The sequence below is a fragment of the Sphaeramia orbicularis genome, chromosome 21 (assembly GCF_902148855.1).
Source record: "Sphaeramia orbicularis chromosome 21, fSphaOr1.1, whole genome shotgun sequence".
Classification (NCBI taxonomy): Eukaryota; Metazoa; Chordata; class Actinopteri; order Kurtiformes; family Apogonidae; genus Sphaeramia; species Sphaeramia orbicularis.
This window is the reverse complement of record NC_043977.1, coordinates 45638920-45661315: the sequence shown is the minus strand read 5'-3', so window position 1 is coordinate 45661315 and position 22396 is coordinate 45638920. Positions and strand designations below refer to the sequence as shown.

Genomic DNA, 22396 nt, shown 5'->3' with positions numbered 1-22396 from the left:
AGAGTGATGTTATTCTCCCTGAAGAAGTCCTTCGTCAAGCGAGCATTGTGAACTGCAGCGTTGTCCTGTTGAAAAACCCAGCTGTTACCACACAGATGAGGGTCCTCAGTCATGAGGGATGCCCTGCTGCAACATCTGCACTTAACCAGCCGCCGTTTGACGACCCTGCACCACCTGAAGCTCCAGTGTTCCACTGAATGAAAAAGCACCCCAGATCATGATGGACCCCCCTCCACTGTGCCGGGTAGAAAACATCTCAGGTGGGATCTCCTTGTCATGCCAGTAACGTTGGAAGCCATCTGGACCGTCAAGGTTAAATTTTTCTCATCAGAGAATAAAACTTTTTTCCACCTTTCAATGTCCCATGTTTGATGCTCCCTGGCAAAGTCTAAACGGGCAGTTTTGTGGCATTGTAGGAGACGAGGTCTTTGAATTCATTTTTTGTTTTTGAAACCCTTTTCCCGCAGATGCCGTCTGATGGTTATTGCGCTGCAGTCTGCACCAGTAAGGGCCTTAATTTGGGTGGAGGACCGCCCTGTGTCTTGACGGACAGTCAATCGGATCCTCCGGCTCAGTGCAGGTGTAATTTTTTTGGGTCTATCACTTGACTTTTTTGTTCCATAATGCTCAGGATCTGTCAAAAAATTTAGAATGACTGTCTTACTGCGTCCAACCTCAGCAGCAATGGCACGCTGCGAGAGGCCTTGCTTATGCAGCTCGACGATCCGACCACGTTCAAGAAGAGAAAGCTTCTTAGCTTTAGCCATCAGGAGGGCATGACCGTGTGAACGCTCGACAGAAAATGAGAATTTTGAGCAGATTTTGGCTTTTATAGCCTGCGGTCTTAAACTTAAATCAGCTAATAAACAGCCTATTTCAGTTTACTTGTTGTTTTCAATAAATTACTTTTTCAAAGTGCTTTTTGTCTCACTCCCCCTTCTTACTTTTGTATATTGTAGCTCTACTTAAAACCTCATTAAGATCCAATGTGCAAAAGGTAAATTCTAGCTATTTTTCAACTGGTCTTAAGATTTTGATCAGGTCTGTATATACTGTATATTCTTTGGCTCAGGAAGCACATTTGTTGTATGACGGAATAATTTTAGCATCAATTGTGTGGGAATGATAGCCATTTGAAAATGGCCCAGTTAATTTCAGATGGACAAATTCATCTGGGTTTTCACAACTTTAATGAAATCTGTGCATCATTAACACAAGTCATTGCACATCTTTCGGGACCAAGCAGCACATTTTGGAAATATTATGTTTGGATCTATTTCTAACACTCTGGGCCACAATTTAAAAAAAATAAATCAAAATTTTGTGATAATAATAAGTCATAAATCAGTCAGAATAATAATAGGTCATAATAAATATGATGAACAATAGTACCTTGTCTCTTGCATTACATGCAAGCACATGGCAATTAGAAACATCTGACACGTGTTGAATGAAACCTAGTATAAAACATTAGAAAATTAATGCCATAAATGTCTTATTGTGTGAACAACAGGTTTAAAAACATGTTAAGTGCAAACGGAGGTCATGCTAAATCTACCACTGGTTTATAGAAGCTGATTTTTCCCTGAAACTTTTATTTTTTACCCACTGTATGTACACTCCATATATATTACATGCCCATAGCTCTTAGAGGAAAGTCTTTAATGATTATTGTGAATATGTTTACACCATTCATAATGTTCTGACCTCAGTTCAATTCAGCATCAAGCATCAAGTTCCTTTTGGTCTTTAAGACCCTATAAAACTGAAAATCTACACATGCACATGAGAGTGGCATGTTTACATAAACCACTCATAACAGTAACGGGCTCTCAGTATGTGTTTTCACCACAAGTGCTATAAGCTTTTTATTGTGCCTTGGCATACTTATACAGTATACTTCTAAGTTTCCAGATGTACTAAAGGGCTAAATACCATCTGCCAAGAGGCATATTTGAGGAACACAACAGAGTCTGGACCTTCAACTATAACAATAATTGTTTTAGATCAAGCAGTTCTCAAACACTTTTAGTGTGAGATGGAGAGGTTTTATTGGTGTCTCCCTGGGAACCAAACTTAAAAATACATGAATTGCCTTATCAGTGCATGTTTTGGTATGTTTATGTGTGTCAATGACTGCATTCACATTGCAGGTCTTAATGCCCATTTCTTATTTTTTGCTGAAATCCAATTTTTTTGTGTGGTTACTCACATTGTATTTTGAATGTGACCTCCATCAGATTTGTGTGAACAGTCTACAGACCTGAAGTGAACCGCATGCACAGAAAAAATGTGATGTTACACCCAGTTTAGAAGTAAAAGTGGATCTTTCCAGGTCCCATCAGTGCAAAATTGTGACGCCTGTCTTATTTAACTTATGTAAAAGTCAGATGAAACGTGGCATGTCCACTCAGACTGAAGTGATGCTGCAAAACATCAGATATGTATCCGATTTAGGATGATATATGAAAGTAGCCGGGGTCTGATTTGAATAAAATCTGGTTTGTCCTGCTCAGACCACCATAAAAAAATTAGATGTAGGTCACATAAGGGCAAAAGAAGTCAGATTTGGGCCACCTTTGCCTGCAGTGAGCTTCTACTCATCTAATCCACACAGAGATGACATGGAATTTTTTAAATGCTACATTTGTTGATGAGCAGGACAGTACAACAGGCATTACGGAAGTCTGAATGGTGTTGAGAATGTATAGAGTCTCAAAATTTCACATAAAAATATAATTTAATCCATGCATTTCAGCCAGTCACACATATTTTTAGACATTGCAGGAGAGAAAACAATCACATCTGTGAAGTTGAAGTTAAGAATGTGTATATCAGACATTCCGTTTGTGACCAAGTAAAACCAGTGTGGAAGTATCTGTAAATATAATACCACTAACAGCCACTAGGTGCTGCTCTAAATACACCTGACATAGACTGACACTGAATCCTCCACAATAATATTAAGTCATTAAGGTGTCATGAACCCCCCCCCCCCACCCCACCCCCCACCCCCCGAAGGGGAGGCAAGGGTTTTTGGTTTGTTTGTTTGTTTGTTTGTTTGTTTGTTTGTTTGTTAACACTCTAGCAGCAAAACTATTGGCTGAATTCATACTAAAATGGGTTAATAAATTGCCAGTGACAAAAAATTGATCTGTTTACATTTTGGGAGAAGTAGGTTAAAGTTCAAATTTTTTAAATCTTTTTTTCCCTCCCCTTTACTTACAATGGGCGAAATTTCAAATGTCTGTAGCAGCAAAACTATTGGTTGAATTCATACCAAACTGGGTTTAAAGATTGCCAGTGACCCAGAACAGATGTGGATACATTCTGGGAAAAGTAGGTCAAAGTTCAACTTTTTTAAATCTTTTTTTCCCTCCCCTTTACTTACAATGGGTGAAATTTCAAATGTCTATAAAAACATCAGTTTGTTTCAATTTACTTCAAACTTGGTACATACAGGGTGGGGAAGCAAAATTTACAATATTTTGAGGCAGGGATTGAAAGACAGTGTATGACCAATTAGTTTATTGAAAGTCATGAGAATTTATTTGCCACAAGAAAATTTACATAATAGAAAATGTTTTTATTCTATGTGTCCTCCTTCTTTCTCAATAACTGCCTTCACACGCTTCCTGAAACTTGCGCAAGTGTTCCTCAAATATTCGGGTGACAACTTCTCCCATTCTTCTTTAATAGTATCTTCCAGACTTTCTCGTAATAGTTTTGCTCATAGTCATTCTCTTCTTTCCATTATAAACAGTCTTTATGGACACTCCAACTATTTTTGAAATCTCCTTTGGTGTGACGAGTACATTCAGCAAATCACACACTCTTTGACGTTTGCTTTCCTGATTACTCATATGGGCAAAGTTTCTGAAAAGGTATGGATAATAGTGTTAGGTATGATTATGACATCAATATATGTTTGGTTTCAAAACAATTGACGTAGTGCCTGCTGAGAAAAAACAACTAAATGTTCATTGTAAATTTTGCTTCCCCACCCTGTATATAGAGGCAATTTATGTGCTGACATCAGCCTATGCATAGACATGATGGCATCAGCTGGACTGATGCCAAAATAAGCTGCAATACATGCAAGGGGCGGGGTTTGTTGTGCCGGGCACCACTAATTTTTGCTCCTCTAATAAGTGATCTGGTGATCTATCTTTAAATTACCGCTCCATTAATAGGATTCTTAGGCTTATCAGTGGCTGTGATGTCTTGACAGTTTTCTCACTTGCGTCAGACTTCCTGATGCATGACCACTTTTATGGCTCTCTGTTAAAAAAAATTACTTTATTCACTACTGGTTTTCTTAAGAAATATTATTATAACAAAAAAAACATCTGTCTTGAACAAAAATGTTTGTTTTAGTTCAGATAGACATAGCTATGCAACCAGGCAGGTGACCAGAGGTAATTTTACACTACCCAAATCAAGAACAAACGCAATGAAATGAATGGTAATATACAGAGTTATGCAAGAATGGAACAAACTACCAGAACACATCACACAAAAAAACTGAAAATGAAATTCAAGGAGTTAGTCAAAAAGCATCTATTTACCATAAATGATTGATACTTGGGCTAGTTGAGTGTATGTATCATATATACTATACCGCTGCTGACCTAAAGGAGCTGTCGTGTCTGTATTTTGTCTATTATTTTCTTTCATGTTATGTTGTATGTGAAAAATTGTTTTGTATGATTATAAAATATAATGATAACAACAAAAATAGCTCATAAGAGTTTAATTTCAGAGCTGATATCTAGTCTTTTTCCCATGGTTTTCTTGATAATAAACCAAAATCACTTCAGTTCTTACAACAATAGCTATGGCATTGTACTGCCAAAACCAGTGCTTTTATGGCATTCCATGTTTTCTTTTCTGTCTGTTTTAGTCACATGATACACACAAGAGTTAGTTAGAACTTGACTGCATAACCATTGTTTTTGATGACTTTTGATGGTTTAATATTTTTTTTACTCGACTGTATATATCCTGATTCCCACTCAGTTGTAAGAGAGCCAGAGTCATTAATATTTCTAATTAACATTCATTTCTATTCCACAAATAAACTGTTTAATCAGTTCTCCTAATTATCTTCATTTTCTATCACAGACTTGAGAAAATATTGTAAATATAAACATACTTATCAATAACACACAAACTTCAGAAAACCAGACAACACTCAACATCAAATTGTATGGAATAATACAACGATACATGTAATTAATTTATGAAACAAACTTGAAAGTAATCATTAAAAGGAACAAAGAACAAAGTTTAATAGACATAAATCCAGTCCATTATTTTCTTAGTTTTAGTTTTGATTGTAAAATGTGCCCTTGTGAAAATGTGAATAATGATCTCACAAAGACAAAACTGACTGCATGGGCTTGTTTTTCATTCATAACATAAAACCCTATAAAAAAAAAAAAAAAAAAAGTTAAATCAGCTGGTAATCATTAGCAGATGTAGAAACCCCTCACCACAATGTTTTAGTGCAGCAACAAAGACCAAATAGGTTCAAGATGTGCAACACAATAAGGACACGATACATCAATCCTTAAATGTTCTGAGGAAATAGGGTTATGTTCAAGCTGAAGTCCCATTGAATTACTGAGGAAATATTCCAGTAGATGGTGTCAAACAACAGAAATCAGTTACTGCAGAAATAATAATAATAATAAAAAAAAGATATGTATTATTGATCTTTGAAAGAAATACAGTAGACTGCACCAAAATGAATGTCAACAGCATGACGTAAAACCATGAGACATTCACTTGTTTACAGCAAAGAATCATTAGAAACCATTAGAAACCATTAGGAACCCTTAGTAATCCCACAACTTCATCTGTTCTGTACAGTTCAATTAAAGGTGATGGGCATAAAATACCAGACCATTTGAACTGATGTACCAATGCAAACATTCTTGATCACAATAAGGAATACAACCAAAGTTTTATGTAACCAATGCACTGGAAGAAATCTAAATCTTTCCAAGTGTATTTTCTCATTTCTAGACAAAATATCTCATCACACTTTAAATAAAACATCATCACCTAAAGAATAACTTTTCAGTGAGATATAAGAGCTTATTTTTAGACAATAGATCTTGAAAATCTTATGTCAAGAAATCTTACCAAGATAATTTTCACTTGTGCCATTGGTAGATTTTTTTTTTTTTTTGCTTGAATTAAGCAAAAAAAAAAGAAGAAAAAAAAAGAAAGAAAGAAAGAAAGAAAGAATCGAATTAAGCAAAAAATCTGCCAATAGAACAAGTGAAAATTAAGATTTCGTGAAATAAGATTTTCAAGATCTATTGTATAAAAATAAGTTCTTATATCTCACTGAAACGTTACTCTTTAGATGATTATGTCTTATTTTAAGTGTGATGAGATATTTAGACTAGAAATGAGAAAAATGCACTTGGTAAGATTTTGATTTTTGCAGTGTGGATACCAAGCTCTGATTTTCAGTGGTGCCCTGAAACAAAACATAAAATTAATACCAAGTCCCACAGATGACTGCACCTATATTTGGCAGACAGTATAAATGTGTACATGTAACACATATAAATTAAAATCACATCACAAAACCACTGGTAGGCAACAACAAAAAAGTGAAAGAAAAACAAATACACATAGTAAAAACAAATAGCTTAAATCATTCTTAGATTATTTAGGTGTAAAAATGTATGTACACCAAGTGGAGAAGTTTTATATGACATTTCTTTTGGAGTCACTGTTGTTGCTGCTGTAGAAGAGCTGAAATAGCACTGAATAGGACCTGACATAGGAATATTAAAAAAACAAAACAAAAAAAAAACAAACAAACATTTTTACAGAAAATGGCTAGAGTCAAGTTATTTTCATTTCATGTCTTTAATCATTCCAATCTAAATTATTGCAAAGGAGGAAGATAAAGAAAACTTATAATACCTGCCCTTTTCTTAAAACATCTGCTTACACACGTTGTCATTACAGCTATTACAGTAAACCGTTTACATGATAGTCAATGAAAATAAACAAATCCAAAATCCATCAGTAAATTTATTTCATTACATGTTTTTATAAAGCTTCTCTATTCCCTCCTTATACAATCTCTTAAACTGAAAAATATTTGTACAGCTCTCCTCTTCCATTGCCAAAGAATTGTCTTTTTTTTTTCCTGTTTGAATTATTCACCATTCATTTACAAGTATGATGTTTGTCAGTTTAAGATGACTTTACAAGCCAAGAAAGTCACAGTTTGTGGTAAAACTGAAGCATCAGACTGTGAAAATACAATAATATGAAGACGACACACATGACAGTTGTGGTGATGTTGGAACTTTCTCTGTCCACAATCTGTTCAGAGCTGCTGAAGCTGTTGTAGATGTCTCTGCAGCTTCAGCGTCACCAGGCTGTGGTGATTTTCACTTCTTTAAATACTTTGCTAACATCAGTCTCGAAGGTTCAGGTAAAATGTAGTGAGGCAGGAGTTGTTTTGGTGTTGGTGACGTGTAGCACAGGAGCTAGAGATGCAGTCCATTGACCTGTTTAACACAAAACTAAATATTTCTTTGCTGCCTTTGCCACAAACCATGACTTTCTTGGTACGTATAATTGTATTTTGAACATTAGACAAACATCATATGTGTAAATGGGTGGCACATTTTAAACTTCTATTTGATTAAATGATTCATATTTCCATTGATTACTGTTTGTATTTTTTCTGAAGTTAGGTCCCATGAGGTGTAAGAGGAGGGATGATGACACAGTTTGAGTCACTGAAGAACTCTGTATTTTCACAAACTGACCAGAGTCCCCTCCACAGAAGGCAGTGTACAGAATGTTATCATGGAGCCTTAAAAGCCTTTAAAACTATCATTCTCTGTCTATTGGAATAAAGAAAAAGTGGAGTTTTGCCACCTTTGGTCACTGTTTTGTCATTTAGATAAGTTGTTGTTTTCGTTTTAGTTAATAGAATTGGGTGTGCACCCTTTTTTTTTTTTTTTGTTTTTTTTTTTTTTGTTACTTTAACAGGGCTGTAGTGAACATGTGACAAAGTAAACCAATGAGATGACTGATGTCTGACATGTGGCCTGGGAACTCCGATTCAGTATCAGGGCAGATGTGTTTGCAGTTTGAATACTGAAGAAATGCTGTCAGTCTGTAGAACAAAGCAGCAGAGGGTGCCACTGTAACATAAAGTACAAGCAGAAACTGCTGCAACGACAGTGAACTTCACAGAAGACTAACTTAGCTTCATTAAAGCCTCTGAGATCAACTGTTGAAGGTACACTATATAGACAAAAGTATTGGGACATATTGAATTCAGGTGTTTCTGTTCTAACAGGGGTCTGGGTTACAAAACAATAATGACATATAATGATAGTTTTATATTGTGATAAATATCATTGCATTGCATTGATTAGTTTTGTTTAAATTGTTATCTTTACCATCTACTTTCTTCACATCTCACTTTGAAGAAAAAATTTCCATTAAACTTTAAGGAAATATTGATGTTTATATCATCATTAATCATCATGAACTGGACATCTCACAGCTGTAGCTATGATGTGTCCCAATACTTTTGTCTTTATAGTTTCTAAACATTAATATTTCCTCAAAGTTTAATGGGAGATTTTTCTTCAGAGTGAGATGTGATGAAAATAGATGTTTAGTTGTGGTAGAAAATTATTATTTACAGTGAGAGCACGAAAAATACTTTAGAAATTTAAAGGTAGAACATTTAAAATGATAGTCATGAAGAAAAGAAAATCAATGTTTTACTTAATCTCTACATTACATTGCTTCTCTCAACATTGAGGCATTTTGGAAGCAAAGATAACAATTTAGACAAGAATAATCAAGCAATGCCAATGCAATGATATTCATCCACTATAAAACTATATTATGACATTTGTCATTATTGTTTTGTATCCCAGACCCTGTAGAAAAGAAACACCTGAATCAAAGTGTCCACATACTTTGTCCATGTAGTGTACGTGGCTGTGGCTTTAGTTTTTCCCTCTTTGCTCCAGGAGAGAATATTTATGGTATTTCCCCACGCATTTCTAAGAATCCTCACACCACCAACATTTTTCCCATGGTGTTCCCATGCTTGTGTCCCAGGCGAGGTGAGGTCTGTGAGGGACACGTACCCTCACGTCGCCCCTCTCCCAGTGCCAGCACTAGTGGCTCTAATCCGCCATGGCGTACCTGGCAGATCGCTCTGGCGACACCGGCTCACAGCGCTGCTGGCGTTGTTGCAGCCTGGCCCGGCCCCACACACCAGCATCCCCTCTAATCCCTCCACGCCTGCCTGCCCACAGGACCCAGGAGCCCCAGGGGAAGTAGGGCACGGAGGTGAGGCCCAGTAAGTCACAAAAGTCATCCTGACAGAGATACTAGAAGTAACTTTAATAGACCACATATATGTAAGAAACTCAAAAACACTTCTACTGGTTGGTTTGATATCTTTGGTTGCATTAGTTTTTCATTGTTTTATTGCTGTTCTTTGGAACTCTTCTGTTTTTTTCCCGTTTGTTTTATTGTTTTTCCCTCTCCTTTTTTTCTTTTTTTTTCTTCAAATTCATCTAGAATCACAAGAAACCACAGAGAATTTTAATGGTCACTGTGCCTCCTCCTCTTCCTCTTCCTCCTCCTCCTCCTTCCCTTCTTCCTCCTTCCTCTGTTCATTATCAATTATCCTCCAGGGTCAGAGGTCGCGGAGTGGAGAGGGGACTGGGAGTCTGAATGGAGAGCCTGGGGTAAGTCTCCACTAGTTAGGGATTAAGTTGCTGCTATGTGGGGAAAGGTGGAGGCATCGCAGAGTCACACATGCAGACACTCATCGATGAAGATATTTGGGAAATTCAGATGCAATCATAATTCGCTCCAGTACAAAGTATAAGCTATAACAGTCTGTGTCTGAGGCAGAGCTCATACATATGTCACGGGTCAATGTGAACCTAAACGTTGATGGTTTCTGACATGTGATTGGGAAAAACAGCAAGCCATCACACTGAGTCTATAATATAAAACCTGCTGTGGAAATAACAAAGGGTGTGATCTAATTACACTAATGCAATATACTATTCATAGTCATGTTTTCATGTATAATCAACTAAAATAAGAATTATTCAGTTAGAAAGAGCTATTAATACATAGAGCCTGTTTACATGCACACCAATACTCTGATCCTTATCTGATTTCTGGAGTTGTCAGATTATTTATGTGATCATGTGAACAGGATACTCTGATACGTTTTGATCAGATAACAACAGTAATCTGATGTGAGAAATACAAATAACACACCTGGATTTCTCCCCAATATTCCAATGTCTTCCTGCAAGTACTGTATAAAGGTTAACCTGATTTATTTCATTCTTTTACGTCTTTTACGTAAAATTGTCTGGTCATCCAACAAAACCTTGGGCACCATCTTGGCACACACCTTTCGCATCCCCAGCTCCTCCTTTAAGATGGTATGCAATGACTCCCTGTTCAGGCTGAGCTGTTCTGCCATCATCCTCACTGTCAATCTGCGGTCACTTCGCACCAGCTTCTTTACTCTCTCACTGTTCTCATCTGTCTTCGTCATGGAAGGCCGTCCTGACTTGGGGTCATCGTCCACCTCCTCGCGGCCTCTCTTGAAGCATTTGTGCCCCTCAAAGACTTGCGGTTGCGACATTGCATCTTCTCCGTAAGCCTCACGGAGAAGTTTTAGACACTCTGTTGGGCTCCTCCCCAACTTAACAAGGAATCTCAAATTAATTCTTCGCTCCATGTTTGTTACCACTGTGCTATACAAAGTTGCGTGACAAGGCCCAACAGCACTATGTTACACAAAAGCCTGAAACAGAAGAAAGTGAACAATATTACAGCAAACTATTGGCGAGAAGTTGCAAAACACAGTGAAATAACCGGTTAGCCAATAGGCATTGAGTTATGAGCATGGCTGCCACGGTCTCGTTTCTTTTTTATCACACCTCATATAACACCAGCCAACAAGGGCAGACCTTTCTGTGTGGAGTTTGCGTGGTATCCTCTCCAGTATTTCGGCTCTATCTCACCATTCCCATGCATGTAATAAGTTAGCTGGTTTATCTAAATTTCCCTGAGGTGTGAATGTGAGTGATTGGTTGTTCATCTCTTTATATGTCAGCCCTGCGATGAACTGGCGACATGTCCAGGATGTACCCTGCCTTCACCTAATGGTAACTGGGACAGGCTCCAGCACCCCCCGCCCCTCTCAGGAGATTCAGAAGATGAATGACTTGTCATAGTGTATATAGAAAGTTTGTCCGACAAAGTAATAAAACGTTTCTTTTCTTATTATTTAACAGACCTCTCTGACTTGAGTTTTCACAGGTCTAGGTGCTCATTTTGGATGCCACAATTTGATTAATTTGACTGAATCTGGGTCAAACTTGTGGATCCAAGTTTCATCCTCAGTGACACAGCACTCACCTGAGAACTTTTTGACTCTCCCTTGTATATGTATATGACTGACTATATACATATATAGTTAGTGTGTGTGTGTGTGTGTGTGTGTCTTGCGCCTTGGTGAGGGCCATATACGTTATATCATTTCCCTGCCCAAGGAATCAATGAAATTCTACCTATAACTAGAAAAGCACTCAGAGAGCGCAGACCTCCGCCAAGGCAGATCAGTCCCCCCCCCCCAATCACCACTAAAATTTTATCATTTTCTGTTCCTTGTGCCAGTATCAACATTTCCTGAAAACTTCATCAAAATTTGTCGATAACTTTTTAAGTTATCTTGCTAACAGACAAACAAACAAACAGACAAACCCAGATGAAAACATAACTTCTGTCGTTCCTTGGCGGAGGTAATAATTGTACATTGTAAGAAAATAGCTCATTATAAGAAAAGATTGATATTTTAAGATTAATATTAGCTTGTTGCAATGATGCCAAGTGCACAGTTTACCTGCATAGAGTGAGCTGAGGTTGGTACTGTTTAGTGTGCAGGTCTCACCAGGTCCACATTGCTGACTGAGTAACTCTTGCGAGGACGTTGCCCTCCTTCCTGACCCTCTATGCAGCGGCAGCTTGCTTTACAGTTGGTCCAGGAATCAGACACAGAGACCACAAATCATTATTGCTTCTTCACAAATATGAACCACTAACATTGTGTTTCTCCAAAGGCCTCACAACCGCCAAGATAAAAGCTGCAACCATTGTCTTTGGTTAGTTACCGTGACATCTCATCTCCTCCATCTCCATCCCAGTCCTTAAAATTCCAAATTCCTTCGTACGGAGTCGGGGCGTTGGGTTTTAAAGAATGTTGTTTAATGAAGCCAAGCCGGCTCCACTAATTAGTCAAGCCCAGTAATGACCGGAATCCCCCTTTAAACAAAGCAGCCAAATACCTGATGGCTACCAATCATCTTCTCTTCTTCATGGGAAAAAATGCGCACAATTTATTTTGCTGACTGTTGAATTCCCAATTAGGAGGGACAGTAGAGGGGAGATCACTCTATAGCAGACTGACTGTAGGTGAATTACAGGTCAGACTATAATTCACTACAGGAATTCTTTCATTTTGATCCTCAGGTTAGTCTATATATTATGACAAAAAAGGCTGTAAGTGCAAGTAATGGTCAGTCTACTGTAAACATTTGTCACAAGGATAACACATTTTCCTTAAAAACTGGCAAATGTCTCTGGAATTATTTTGTTTCCTTTACTTTAGCTGCCAATAAAGTCAAAAAATCTAAAGGCAGCATCATTATATTTACTTAACCCATAAAAGTAGATGCTTAATACCTGTTGATCCACTAATTCTATCAATACATGTAAATAATTGGTGTAAAATAAAGTTTGTCATCTTTTAATGGTCATCAGATATGACCCGTTTGGATGCTCAAAGGCTCTGTAGTTACCATGGAAACACCGTCATCTTCTACAACACTGATTCACCAGTAAAATCCATGGAGTTAGATCAATGGCAGTGGATGGAGACACAGCTAATGACAGATTTTGCTGAAAAAGTCACTTTCTTCAGTTTTCTCTGTTTCTGATATAATAACCCTCAACTTTAACCTGAGCTTTAATCAACATCTACATGATCAGTGAATTAACTATAGGAAAATACCTGTTTTTACTGAAAAAACACAAAATATAGAGGAGACTATTGCAATAAATGCTGGTAAATCACATAAGAAAGGTTAAACAGAGAGAAAAAAATTCATTTGGGAACTGACACAAAAGTAGTACTGGGTCTTTATCGTTAAAAATGACCATATTGTGCTAAATGTGATTTTTCTTTTTCTCCATCTGTATCTAAGGAGTTATGTCAGCAAATAAAAAAAGCATGAAATCCCTAACTTTATAGATAAATAAAGCCAAAAAGGCTGATGTGACCATGGTGAAATAAATACAGTTGTTATGAACAGTTATTGAATACTGCTTTGCATTTCTTTCACCATATTTATTTTCACAAAGAGAAAACTTATGGCAGATTTATTTCTTTCAGTGGTTTTTATTTCAAAACATCCTTTGTCAAAATATTGCCTTTTATTTCACAATAGACTCCACAATTTTTATTTCATGGTCAACTTTTCACTGTGCAGCTTTTATCTGTCAAACAAGTTAAGCAGCAGCAGCAGCAGCACAGTGCCATTTATTTAATTGTTTTTATTTATTTATTTTATTTCAGACCTAAGCAACAGGGTGTTGAATATCTGTCTGCAAGGAAATACTTGTCAATAATTATTTTCATATTAATCTGCATGGATTCACTCTCATTGTCTGGGCCTCAGTGTATTAATGGTAGTTCTGTAAATTACTACTGTGTTAATAAGGTTTCTGAGATGCTCGCCTCTTGCCATCCTCACATTTCCTTGACTTCTGTTGAATGTGGAGTCAGTTTCCCAATAAAGCCATTTCAGCTTATTAGAGATAACAGTATGCACGCTGGCATTCTACCTGCCCTCTCACTCTGCCTGTAGACTTTATATATAACAGATTTTAACCCAAAATGACCCAAACATCCCCCACTGACCAAAGCATCTACTGATCTAAAATGTTAAATACCTGTTGATCCAATAATTCTATCAAATCATGTCAAAAATAGAGGTAAAATGCATTTTGTCATCTTTTCATGGTCATCAGATATGACCCATCTGAACATTCACAGGCTCCATAGTGAACATGAAAAAAGGTAAATGACACGCACATCCAAAATTAGAGGTGTGCAGGATCCTTTTGGGAGCTCACAGGTTGTGCAGACCTTCCTTTATTTTTCCATAGTGAACATGTAAACATCAACATCTACCGTCATCTTCTACAAAATTGATTCACCAGTAAACCAGTGGAGTTGGATCAATGACAGTAGGTGGAGACACTTGTTTTTGTGATCAGTTATTGAAATCTTTGTTGAAAAGTCACTTTTTCTTTAGTTTTCTCTGTTTTTTTAGTACAACAACCCTCATCTTTAATCTGAGTTTTTATGACCATCTATGTAATGAGTGAACTGAATATTGGAAAATACCTGATTTTCAATGAAAAATGCAAAATCCAGAGGATAATGTTGTAAGAAATTGTGATAAATCACTTTAAAAAAAATCATTTAGAAACTGCCACAAAAGTAGCACTGGATCTGTAAGGGTTAAAAAGCTTTTCCAGGCCTTCAGAAGTTGAAACACATATAAAACATGCATCATAATAATCCTACTATATAATGCACATTCTGTGTCCATCCGCCCGGCGTCCCATCGATGTCCGATCAATTTTGCAGCACAGGAGGGCATTTGTACGGGTTTTCCTCAGCCTTCACAGGCCCGCCAAACTCGTCAAATGAATAGAAACATTACCTGACTATCTACAAGGCACACTTTTATGTCTGTATTCAAATGTTGTGAGGTATGCTGGGCGATTTTAACAGGGTCCCATCTCACCAAAGACCGGCTCCCAGCTCACCTTGGACTGGGTCGGAGCTCACCACAAACAGGGTCCCTGCTCACCTTGGACCGGGTCCAAGCTCACCACAGACCGGGTCCCAGCTCACCTCGGACCGCATTCCAGCTCACCTCGGACCGGGTCCCTGCTCACCTCGGACCAAGTCCGACCTTACTACAGACCTTCACACGCCTGATCACCACCAAACTCCCCAAATGAATACAAACATTACCTGACTATTTATTATGCACAATTTAATGTCCATATTCAAATGTTGTGAGGTATGCTGGGCGCTTTTAGCCTCGCATGCTATCGTACAATGGCACCACAGGTACAATGCACCACGGGTACAATGCACCACGGGTACAAATGCACCATGGGTACAATGGCACCACGGGTACAATGCACCACGGGTACAATGCCGTATTTTTTTAATCATATAAAAGGCTGACATCTGATCTTTTTTTTTTTTTTTTTTGCAGGTTTGGGCTTTTTGTCATCAGTGTTACAGACAGTTTGCCTTTTATTAGTGATGTCCATGGCTTATGTATGGAAATACCGGGGGAAGTTGAAAACAATGCAATACCAAAACATGGGGTTGTGTAATGGCAAAGTAAAAAACATTCCAAATAAAGCATAGACTTATTGATTTTCTTTAGGCAGGTCTTTCTTATGAGCAAAAATGGCAGTTTTTTAGTTCCCCAGGGCCTCATTTCTAGGTTAAATAGTGAACACACCCGTTAGCGCACCCTTCATTGCAAATAGCGAGCTAACAATGGGTCTGCGAATGCAAAGGCTTAGTAAACGCAAAATCTGTTTCTGAGCTCGTTGCATTCACTAAACCATCATTAGCTCACTATTTGCAACTATATGTGAGTGAATGAATGTGAACACCTCCGCTCCCGCTGTTTCAGTTCATGTGTCAGCATTATGGTTAGAATGACGAATTATTATCGGCTATTTACACACATATATCGTGTGTCTGGCTGAACGTCTGAGGATGACCCGAGTTATTCTGCACTGGTGACTTTATTAAATGGTTACTGTTGGCTGTAACCACAACAAACAGCTGGACAAACAGACTGAATAGAAAAACTGAACTCTGCTCTGTTCCCTCATCCACTCACTCATACCTCATTACCACACACACACACACACACACACACACACACGCACGCACGCACGCACACACACACACACATACACACACACACACACACACACTCCGGTTCACTGGCTCCGCCCCCATACCGCTCTCATTCATTCATCTCTCAAAGCCACACCCACTCTGTCCTCTGCTGCACTATGTCCTGAAGTAATCTATAGCAATCCATAAATCGATGCAGGGAATAAAATTCAGTGAGCGGATCAATCCTCACACAGTAAATTCGTTTTTGTCGGGGCAAAATGTCCAGGGGGAAAATATGATATCATCAAAGATACTGTCAAATTTCTGTTAAAAATCTTCTTTTTCAAATGTAAGTAACATTTCAAAGGAAATACATGACAGAATTGAAGTGAATTGAAGCTACCAGAATATATCCTCATTCTAACCCTAACCTCCAAGGTCTGTGTTATAGTCCATGGGCCAGGCCAGGTAGTGGTACCACCAAAGGGGGCAATACCTTTGTGGTGCCATTTTGTTAGTAGGACATATATATGTGTATTAAACCATGATAGCCTTTCCAAATGAGTAGCTTAGTCATGATTATATCATTTGCGAGTCTTCATCTTCTTCTCCAGAGTGGATCAGGCATTTAAGGTGCTTGGCTGCTGTGCCACTCATCCCTGAGTCCATTTTCAGTTAGGCCTTAGCATCCAGACCTGCAAAGACACCAAAATACCTTATGTGTTACTTTCTTGTCTGTTTGCATTGGGATTGGCACTATAACATGTGCTCTTATGTATGAAATTAAATGGTACGTTCGTTTTCTGCTCCATAGTTGTGTCATTATTAAACTGCTGTCTTTGTTGTGATCACTCCAGAACTCCAGAACTTTCATTTGCTTTCATTTGCTCTGTATGAAAAGAGAATTTATCATCACTTCACTTATTTCAATCTTAACTATGTCTTGACTAAGTCTTAAAAAATAAACATCGATATTTACTTGCCTCGGATGCAGTGCTCAAATGGAATTAAAACACATATACTATTTTCTGAAAGAAACAATCAATTGTAACATCTTCCGATAAAATCTGCAAAGTAGAAGCATAATGTAATGTCACAACCTTATCTTGGACCAATTCCACTAGCATTTTTACAGGAAAAGGTGGAATAATTCATAAATACCACCATGCGCCATTAAGTGTAATGATACATTTTTTGGAAAAAAAGAGGTTCCATATAATCATGACCAAGCTACTCATTTGGAAAGGCTATCATGGTTTAATACACATATATATGTCCTACTAACAAAATGGCACCACAAAGGTTTTGCCCCCTTTGGTGGTACCACTACCTGGCCTGGCCCATGGACTATAACAGTGGGTTTATTCAATGGCTGATACAGGGGTTGGACAAAATAATGGAAACACCTTAAAAAATCAACAAAATATAATTTAATATGGTGTAGGTCCGCCTTTTGCGGCAATTACAGCCTCAATTCTCCGAGGTATTGATTCATACAACTTGTGAATTGTTTCCAAAGGAATTTTAAGCCATTCTTCAGTTAGAATACCCTCCAACTCTTTTAGAGACGATGGCGGTGGAAATCGACGTCTTACTTGAATCTCTAAAACTGACCATAAATGCTCAATAATGTTGAGGTCTGGGGACTGTGCCGGCCATACGAGATGCTCAACTTCATTAGAATGTTCCTCATGCCATTCTTTAACAATTCTAGCTGTATGGATTGGGGCATTATCATCTTGAGGTGAAGGTGTTTCCATTATTTTGTCCAACCCGTGTAGGTATGACTAAGCTACTACTCTGGAATGGCTATCATAGCAAAATATTATCTATAGATATAGGCCATTTCAAAATGCATCACTAGAATTTGCACCCTTGGGTGGTACCAATATCCCAAATATCTGGTCTTGGCCCATGAACTATTAAAATCAGCCCTGGAAAACGGAAATGGGCGAGCGCAGACCTGTAACTAACTAGCCCAGAAATGGGATAATGCATATTGTGTTGGGGTTAAGGAACTAGTGATTGATTGCAGAAATGAGCCCCTGGTTCATAGCAGTGCAATGCTTAATTCAAGCGGTTTAGTTAAATATTACATTAATCATTTAAGAATTACAACCATTTTTAAATGTTGTCCCAGGGGTGTTCAAATCCAGTCCTACAGGCCTGTATCCTGTACGTTTTAGACATTACCCTCTTCCAGCACACCTGGTTCAGTTAATGAACAGATCATCATCAATCTGCCGAAACCTGATCATGTTGTAATGGCTTCCAGGTGTGTTGGAAGAGGGATATATCTAAAACATGCAGGATAGGACTGGACTGAATACCCCTACACACATACTTATGGACCTGTCTATATATATCTTTGATCCTCATTGAGATTAAAAATATTTTTAATCTCAATGAGTGACCTGACCAAGAGAACAGTTTAGACATATTTACAACAAATCAAAACACTACAAATAAACCTAATACACTGACTACACTCAGTAAGGACATCCTCACTTCAGAGGATCCAAACCACTTTAAAAGGACAATAACTCTTGGTCCACACTCCAGCACAGTAGGTGACAAGAAAATACCTCTATGAAACCTGCAATAAAATGTAAAAAGAGAAGTTATACTGTAGAAACTGATGTAACATCTGGAGGTGACCTATTCCCAGAGATACTGTGGACATATTGTCTGGATTATTTCACATAGTTGTTTTTTTGTATGCCATGATTTATTTCACTTTTTACTTCATTATCGGCACTTGGGTGTTCCACTTTTCCAGATGGTTCAGATACTGATTTTCATCACATGTTGGTGGAAAATGTCTTTGATGAGTGAGTCCACATTCCACAGCGACTCATATACAAATGATGACACAGCAGTGTGACACTCTGAGCAGGAAACCTTCCAGCAGGGATGTCACAGCATCATCATCACAGCATGAGGCCAGATGACTTATGTGAAAGACAGGCTGTCTTGGTGGAGTTTAAGAAATGCATTCTACCAGCCAATAGGATATTTCTGACAAAGGATACTCAGGTATTCACACTATTTTACATTGTCTGTATAAAGTAAACTAAGTGTAAGATTAATGTCCAGTACACACAACAACGAAATTATGTCAATCTGCAAAAGTTTAATATCGTTTCGGCCTTTCATCCACATGACACCAGCGTTGTCGGTGCCCTGAAATGGTATTTTTGGGGAACGGGTCCCAGAAAGGAAAAATCTCGCAATTCTGCCCTCACGTTGTTGTATGGATTGGCAAAACACCACTTTTTGGAAACGATCATGCCATAGTACAGTGTTTTTCAACCTTGGGGTCGAGACTCCATGTGGGGTTGCCTGGAATTCAAATGGGGTCCCCTGAAATTTCTAGTAATTGATAAACATTAAAAATAAACCTACTAATAACAAATATATGGTGAGTTGACAGAGATAATCACAATACATTAAAGACATGACAAACTGTGAAGCTGAAACTGAAGCACCATGGTACTGTTTATCTTTCAAATGTTCATTGTGGTCAGTTTCAGATGCTGCAGCTCTTTCATAATTCATAGTTTGAGTTATTGTTTGTTCAATATTAATTGTCAGCCTTGCAAGCTGGACTGACTGTACATATCCTGACCAAGGAAAACAAAATTCTCATTTTGTACAGTAATCTACACCTGGCTTTTCTGCCTCTGTCCATAATAATATACATTATATAGCCTAAATGTCATCTAAAATTAACGTTTATTTGCAACATAGTATAGCAAACTATTACATGTTCAAAACCAAATTAATTTTAGCAAAAAAATGTCTCTGTTTTGAATGTCTGGGGTCACCAGAAATTTGTGATGTTAAAATGGGGTCACGAGCCTAAAAAGGTTGGGAACCACTGTCACAGTACCACTTGACCAGAAGAAGAATACTCCAGACGTTGAGGAAGGACCTCATGCACATGCTCACTGCATTATGTTGTGGCTCTGTCTGTGTTTGTGTACAGCGCCACATATAGGTGTGGCATATGTATTACACCCTTTTAACCCAGTTTTCCCATTCTCCACTTTGATGCAGATATTTCTTGAAACGATAAATGTATGGACACAAAACTTTTAGAATCTACAAAAATAAAATACCATGAGCATTGTCATCTGGATGTAGCCTTAGTCCAACATACAGACTGATTGTGTGTTTTTTGGACAAAGCAGAAAGTGTAGACCAGTGTTGTACAAAGCACTGGAAAGTCACATCTGAGTAGAAGTACAAGTACCCTACCAAAAAATGACTTTGGTAGAAATTCAAGTCACCAACTGAACTGTTACTCAAGTTAAAGTCTTTAAGTATCTAGTATTTACAGTACTTAAGTATATCAAGTAATCAAATAAATCTATGCAGGTATTGAAAGTAAAAGAACAAGTAAATGTTAAAAACAACCAAAGGCAGTCTGAATTTTTAATACTACACTGTTGCTCACATCAAAACAACAGCAACACTACAGTGAGACAGGATGATAACAGGTTGAGTGTGGACCGTGTGCACTCGTGCATTGCATGATTAGGCCTAATGACAAATCAGCTTCCTGACTTTGTTGCAGTCACCGATAATCTCTACGATGGCCAACAGGTGTAAACGTGCTTCATATACAGAAATGACTTGCATATTAAAGGAACACACTGCATACAAGAAAACAAATGCTAGAGGAAAGTGCTGCAAATACACAAATGTGCAGCAAAAACAGAAAAGTGCTGCAAATACGGAAACGTGCTCGAAGAAAAGAGTGCTGCAGAAAGTAAAACAAATGCAAGAAGAAAACACTGCATATCCACTCACACACAACGGAAGTGCTCCAGGCCTCTAGGGGCAGCACTGAGTTTTCACCCAGTCTAATATGGTTGAATATGAAATGGGACTAATTAATGAGTGGAAATACCAAATATTAAGTTAGAAAGTAGAAAACTGAGGTCAGGAATGGCCATCGAGTGTGTCAGATTAAGAGATACAATGACAACATACTCTCAGTTCTGGATTATCTTTAATTAATACCAAGAAATATATGCAACATATGTAATAAAACTGGTCAAAAACAGTTTTAACCTATGACTAAAGATGACTCGTATTTAGTCATTTGTGGATTATATAATAGCAGTTTCAACACAGTCATAACACAAATTGACTCTCAGCATAAATGTGATTTACTTAGTAAGTCTTTCATATTTAGAAATCGATTATAATTGAAAAAAACTGCATCAATAAACAAAAATAGTGTTTGGCTGTGACTGTAGGAAAAAAAGGAAATGGATTAAAAAAATCATTTTAAAGTCATTGCTCAATTGGCTTTGATCTGATGTTGCTTTTCTTAAATAAATTATGTTAAAATGCTGATGTAAAGAAAAAATATATCGCATGTCACTCATTTCTTGTGATTTATCTATATCAGTTTAAAAAATCTTGTGAAAAATGAGGTAAAGTGGAAATAAAACTGTGATAAACAAAAAAACTTAAAACACTAATAAACCTACTTAAAAAAAAGAGTAAATCTAAATCCATGTTAACTATAGCTTTACATCTGAAATTTAAAAATAGGCTACATTTTTATTAAACATTTTGTTAAATATTTAACTGGTGTAAATTGACTTTTCTCATTAGATTCATTTGATATTAAATATTGAGGCTGCATGAACTGCATCTGACTAATCCATAAAAAGGTTCATCTATATCACAGGTGTCAAACATACGGCCTGCGGGCCAAAACCGGCCCAGCAAAGGGTCCAATCCGGCCCGTGGGATGAATGTGTGAAATGGAAAAATCATACTGAAGATATTAACAATCAAGAATGTCAAAGTCATTTTAGTTCAGGTTCCACTTTCAGCCCATTTTGATCTAAAATAGATCAGACCAGTGAAATACTATAATTACCTACAAATAATGACAATTCCAAATTTTACTCTTTGTTTTAGTACAAAAAAAGTGAAATTACATGAAAATGTTTACATTTAGAAACTATCCTTTCGCATAAAATGTGAATAATCTGAACAAATATGAACAACCTGAAATGTCTTAAGAGAAGTCAGTGCAATTTTACCAATATTCTGCCTGTTACTAAATGTTTTGTGTATTTGTAGATCCACTGTGATCTGTAAGATGTAATTTAAATGTGTAAATAATGAACTGTTAAATAATAATAATATTGTTAAAATTGCACTTACATTTCTTAAGACATTTCAGGTTGGTCATGTTATTCACATGTAAAGATTATTATGATATAATTTTACTTTTTTCCCCACTGTTACTATGTTACTGGTCCGGCCCACTTCAGGTCATATTGGGCTGAATGTGGCCCCTGAACTAAAATGAGTTCG

At 37.4% G+C, this 22396-nt stretch overlaps 1 protein-coding gene across 1 annotated transcript; it reads right to left on the bottom strand.

The window, feature by feature from the left end:
- Positions 1-9194: 9194 nt before the first annotated feature.
- Positions 9195-10783, bottom strand: LOC115412057 (protein GVQW3-like). The gene is made up of 2 exons (XM_030124355.1): positions 10427-10783; positions 9195-9389 (listed from the first exon to the last, which is right to left on the bottom strand). The coding sequence occupies exons 1-2, from the start codon at positions 10781-10783 to the stop codon at positions 9195-9197; spliced, it is 552 nt and encodes a 183-aa protein (XP_029980215.1).
- Positions 10784-22396: the final 11613 nt, after the last annotated feature.

Coding starts and splice junctions, on each gene's coding strand:
- LOC115412057 (XM_030124355.1), bottom strand. CDS start 10,783: ATGGAGCGAAGAATTAATTTGAGATTCCTTGTTAAGTTGGGGAGGAGC. Junction 9,390..10,426: donor GTGCCAAGATGGTGCCCAAG/GTTTTGTTGGAT, acceptor TATCTCTGTCAG/GATGACTTTTGTGACTTACT.